The 5,551-nt window shown below is 37.4% G+C and overlaps 1 protein-coding gene across 1 annotated transcript in view; it reads right to left on the reverse strand.

Moving 5' to 3' along the window:
- Positions 1 to 212: 212 nt before the first annotated feature.
- LOC137975724 (large ribosomal subunit protein eL6-like) overlaps positions 213 to 5,551 on the reverse strand; it is an 11,242-nt gene continuing 5,903 nt past the window's right edge. Inside the window, exons 4-6 of the mRNA XM_068822893.1 lie at positions 3,920 to 3,968; positions 2,916 to 3,094; positions 213 to 409 (exon numbers count right to left, since the gene is read on the reverse strand). Of these exons, the coding sequence (XP_068678994.1) occupies positions 257 to 409; positions 2,916 to 3,094; positions 3,920 to 3,968 (381 nt within the window). The 3' untranslated portion in view covers positions 213 to 256. The remainder of the gene's footprint in view (positions 410 to 2,915; positions 3,095 to 3,919; positions 3,969 to 5,551) is intronic.

Consider the following 5,551-nt stretch of genomic DNA (forward strand, 5'->3'; position numbering starts at 1 on the left):
TTCTTGACGGCTGTGTTTGTTGCAGTTGTTGTGTTACCCAGGGAGGTCAAATGTAATCCTCAGATGGGTGTAGAGCATTGCTTTTAGCTTTTTTTGCTTTCACCGCCTCCTAATTCCATTGTCCATTTGCTCTACAGAAAACTTAATTCTACCCAGATTATTACTCGGATACCTTTCAGGTATTCCGAGTAATTAAACAGTGAAAACACAAATTAGTGAACAACATTTTAATTCAAGCATTTTTACACCAGCAGGCTCAGAATTTCATTTCGTGGGGAAACTGCCCATATCTAAGCGAAAACAGGGTCTTCATGTACTTTTTCAGGTGCGGCACCTTGGAGATCTCGGGAAGAATTTGGTTATCCACTGTTTTCTGGTCTTCCACACGCTCCTCACTTGGCTTTCCTTTCTGTGCAAAAAATGAAAACAACATATTAATAACATAGCTTCATGGAAAGTTTGCGGTAATGTCGCTCATAATAATAATAATAATAATAATAATAATAATAATAATAATAATAATAGAGCGGTTTTCAATTGAGTGTCGAAAGTAATCAGATAATTACTTTGGTTTATGATTACTTCACTCAGTGATTGGTTCAAAGTTCTCGCACCATTTTTTCAACCAATCAGAAGTGAAATCAAAACTAATTGTGGCTCGCGTGTGCACATTTTCCCGCGCTTTGTGTCGGCTACGTGTAATTACTTCGAGTTTTGATTGGTATAATAATAATAATAATAATAATAATAATAATAATAATAATAATAATAATAATAATAATAATAATAATAATAATAATAATAATAGGGAAAGCCCGATCATTAGCCCACCTCAACAAATGCAGATACCGTAAACACCCGCAGATAAGTCGCACCCTGAATTTAGCAGCTAAAATTTTGGAAAAAGGTTTTTGGAAAGAAATCCAAAGAAATCCAAAGTGGAGTCTCTAGAAGTCTTCTTCAGCCACTGTTCACCGAACGTTAACTCACTATTAACATTGAAACGGAAAATACTTCAAAGTCCTACCCACAATTTTAGCACTTTAATATTATTTTTTGACATTGGCATTATCATTGATCTTTTTCTGGTATTTGTTGACAGGAATTTCTTCATTCAACAAAGTTTTTCCATAATTTTTTTGCATAACAACAAAAACTTGAGCGAAACGTTCGTAGCTTAGTAACCAGAGGCATTAGATCGGACGCGAAGATGGAAAACTGGACACCGAAAGCAGCCTTTTTCAAATGTTCCCGCAGGCGCAGATAAGTCGCACCCCAGACGATTTGTGGGGAAAAAGTGCGGCTTATCAGCGGGTGTTTACGGTAATCAACATGAGCAGATTGTGACCGATATGCAGCATTTACACAATAAGACGCTCCCATGGATAGCAATCTCCGCAACCCTGCCATGGGCCCCCCACACAGAGACATCTGGGGTCCCGTCACACTGCATTAATTAAGGACGGTGCCTACTAATTAACAATATTTTTGCCCCGGTGTGTGATTATGCAGGAAATGTAGATCTTAACAAGTGTTATTAAAATCCAAAAAGAAAATTGGGGGTAACCAAGCATTTTTCAAAGATAATTCATGAATAATATTTGTAAAAACCTTTAAAATACAAAGCGATGTATGGCGTTCTTTCTCAAATTGAAACTTAATTATCTCTCAAAAATGCATGGTTACCCCCAATTTTCTTTTTGGATACCAAGAATAATTACTAAGATGTACTTTCTCCGGATAGTTTTAAACCGCGCAAAATATCCCTGTATTAGTAAGCATCACCGATAGGAAATCCGAGAATCTCAAGATGCGCAGAACGTATGCGCAATAACAATAGTAGGCAACGTCCTTAACAGTGGGAAAATGGGGGTGGTGGGCAGAAAAGAGAAGAACTCACTAAGGCTACTAGAAAAACTGCACAATGTGCCAACATAGCTCAAAAATGGCCACTACACTAAAACTGCTTGGTAGGCGCGGACTTTTTTGTTGTTTTGGAAACCGCTCATTTTTTATCCTAGATCTGCCCCCTGTTTGGCCTACAAGAGCCTGTGCAAATGGGAACAAAGCACTGAGCCCTCTATTGCAGTTGTTGACCTAAACACAAAGAACGCCAGAGTCTCTTTGTTGTTAACTTTGCATTTAATCACATTTAAAAATGTCTGCGAGCAAGTCACAACTGGTCTCACTTTTCCTTCTGTTTGAGTGAGATTTTATAACTGTAAATAAAAAATAATGATAACAACAACAAAACATTATCATATAATAATAATAATGACGACATAATCTATTGCAGTTTAAGGTAATAGGCCACTTTCAAAAATACTATAATACTCTTTGTACTCTTATTTTGCATAAGCATTGTTTTCATTTTCTCTTGGGACCACTGTTAAGTCCCAAGAGAAACCAGAAACAATACTTAAGGAAAATTTTGTCGGGCAAACAAAGATCATTATAGTATTTTTGAAAGTGGCCTATTTGACAGAGTTAGCAAGAACAGTAGTGCTTATGCGCCAGTTGTGGTCAGAAGCGTTGTCAGGTCTTCGTCTGTGTTGTTTTCGTCATTTGCACATGCCTTACTATGCAATTGATAAGATTCTAAGCCAATGCAGAAAATGTCCAAAATACTAGAAAATGGCGCAATATTGACTTAATAAAACCCTCACTGAATGGTTTAACATTATAATAAGCGCGGGCATTTTGGTCAAGGCTCGTAAAAATACTTCACAATTCACAAAATATCCGCACATTATTGTATGTTGAACCATTCAACAAGATGTCTGTCTTTTTTATTTAGTTTGGTTCATAGATATAGTTAATCCCAATTAATTTTATTGTTACGTTTAAGTGATTTCATTGCATTGCATTGTATTGTATTGTACAGAAGTTACATAAAAATATATATTGGGTCTTACCTCCTGAGTTTCTTGAAACATGTCTTCGCTGCTTTTCTTCTTCCTTGGCGTCCGCTTGAAGACGTCATCTGTCAGACGCTCAGGTAGCTTGAAATCGCTCAAGTCTATTTTGGTGCTGGTGGCAATCGCATATGCCTGATTAACCCGCCTCAAGGGAACTCCATTCACCTTGAATGGCCCTGCGAACGCATATGGAGTATTTGTTTTTAAAAGATTTAAAAGCAACAACCAAAACTATAGCTTAAGTTAAGGTTCTCATTGCATCTGGGTCCTGACTGAGACTCTTTGAAGCATGATTAGCACCAACCTATAGGTTTTGATACATCTTAACCAAACATTAGCATTAGCCAGGCTTCGAGCAACAGGCTCCAGGTTGACACTCAGGGTTTGACACTACTCTGGCTTGAATAGTACTAAATGCAATTTACAAAGTCACAACTAGTAGTAATCTCGGAATACTGAAGAGCATTCGACAGTCGCTTTGAGAGCAAAGGGGAGAGGTCGAGAAAGAAAGAGTCAATCTTATAAGACCGAAGTTTGAGGATAAGAGCATGGGCTTCTTGAAATGGTTTCAATGAGCACCAACACACGTGACAGGATTGAAGTACTTGGCTTGACTCTGAACAATAAGTGTGATCTATTTGATTTAAGAAGGTAACTTGTAGTCAAAAGAACTACCGTACGCGATGTTTCTGATACAAGGTAAATAGCCCCCTGAGAAGACACAGGGTTACCAGTAAAATACTCAATCCAGAAAGATTGAAGAAAATAAAACGAATCGAGTAACACTCACAGTCCCGAGTGACTTCAAGAACACGGTATTTCTATACGTATGCAAATTAACGTCCCTTGCTAAAAGAAATATCGCTATAATAGGGTTTTCTACAAATTTCCACAAAGCCAGGTAATTATACCTGCCTTGGACACTTATATAAAGACTGGATGAGTTCCCTATACTTTTGTACAATTGTGCACTTCCTTAAGAATTCCCTGCGAGTCATCACCTGTCACAAGAAGGAGACCAGATGCAAGCTGCTTGAGAAAGACCACCCTCTGAAAAGAAGCAAATAATAAGCCTTCATTACTTGAGTTGGAAAACTGTTGTCCTTGCAAAAACTCTCAGCCTTAAAGGAAGACATCACTGATGAAATGTGGAATAGTTGTTTCAGGTTTTATAAGAAGAGCATGTTTTAACTTATGTAGAAAAAAAACCCTGTCTACTATCATTTTATTTCTTGCTGGTAGTTTCCTACCACAGAGACAAAGGTAAATTTCAAACACAGATACACTTCTTTTTTTTCAAAGGCAAGAAATGCATGCCATTAGTTTCCACATCACCAAAAAGCTTATGTTGTTAACAAAAGCGAGCTGTTCCAGTTGAGCTGTTGAAAAATTGAAATGTCATGAAACTGGTGAGAAATCCACATTTACTGAAACTGCAGAAAGATTGTAGATGTGTCCTGAAATACCCCTAATTAGATGCATATGGACTTCGAATAAGCATCCGGAAGTGTCCCCTGCTCTTCTTCTCAACTTCAACATCACTTGTGTCTCGGAATACAGACAATTAAAGTCACAAAAGTGTCCCCAAATAGTTGCTCCTCAAGTAAGGATAAACAGCTGAGTTTAGCCAAAAAAAAAGCTGCCACGGCTCGAAATTAACGAAAAAATCCAGTCGCAACTTTGCGACAAGATACGGAAATTTCGTTGCAATTCTGCAAATTTTACTCGCAAAATTGCAGCATGCAGCATTGTGTTGTCAGCAGTTTAGTGAAAAGAAACCGCTGAAAGAATGGAGTAGTGCACATAACATCACAGCTAAATTATGCTACAATTACGCTATCATCAGATTGAAAGAAAATTCACAGCGAGAAACAAAACAATTTTGTCATTTCTTTTATTTCTTTTAGCAAAAGTTTTGAAAGAGAGCGAAGGTGAAAACAAGCTGCTAATTTGCAACTTCTCCCGATATTTTAGTTGCTAAGGAAAAAAAATTCAGTCGCAAATGCGACTGTATTGGTCACAATTTCGAGCCCTGTAATCTTTACGTATACCCTCACCATATTGCTGAAAATAGGCAGAAAAGGCTTAGACTTAAAGGGATACTTCCGTGTTCGATGTCCAAATTGGGCATGCATCTAATTTGGTGCATTTCTGGACACAGGTACTACATTAGAGTCATGTCAACTCCAAAGAGTTTACCTTGTAAAATACAATCAGGCTGATTTCCTTTAAACATTTGGATACATTGTTTTCGATACCCTCAACAATCTAATTACAGAGAAGACCTTTGTAATGGAAGTTCAATCAATTTTAACTGCATGATTCTAGTGGGTTATATTCACTTGATGGCAGAAAAACTCTGTGCTGTTCAAAGCCATTTTGCAGAAATTCAGGTGTGATGTCATGTCATTTGAATGACATATATACAAATGTGACCATTGATTTCATAATTATTATTCTGGAGACAAGTCTCAGTGAAATATAAACTTATCTAATGCTGATGTGCTTGTAACAATATTTGCCCAAGGGCCTGACAAGAGAGTCAAAAGACTGTAGCCAATCCAAACTTCAATTACACAAGATGGTGGGGAAACAAGAAAAGAAGCTTTATTAATAACAACGCCTCAAAACCT

The sequence above is a fragment of the Montipora foliosa genome, chromosome 11, assembly GCF_036669935.1.
Source record: "Montipora foliosa isolate CH-2021 chromosome 11, ASM3666993v2, whole genome shotgun sequence".
NCBI classification, from domain to species: Eukaryota; Metazoa; Cnidaria; class Anthozoa; order Scleractinia; family Acroporidae; genus Montipora; species Montipora foliosa.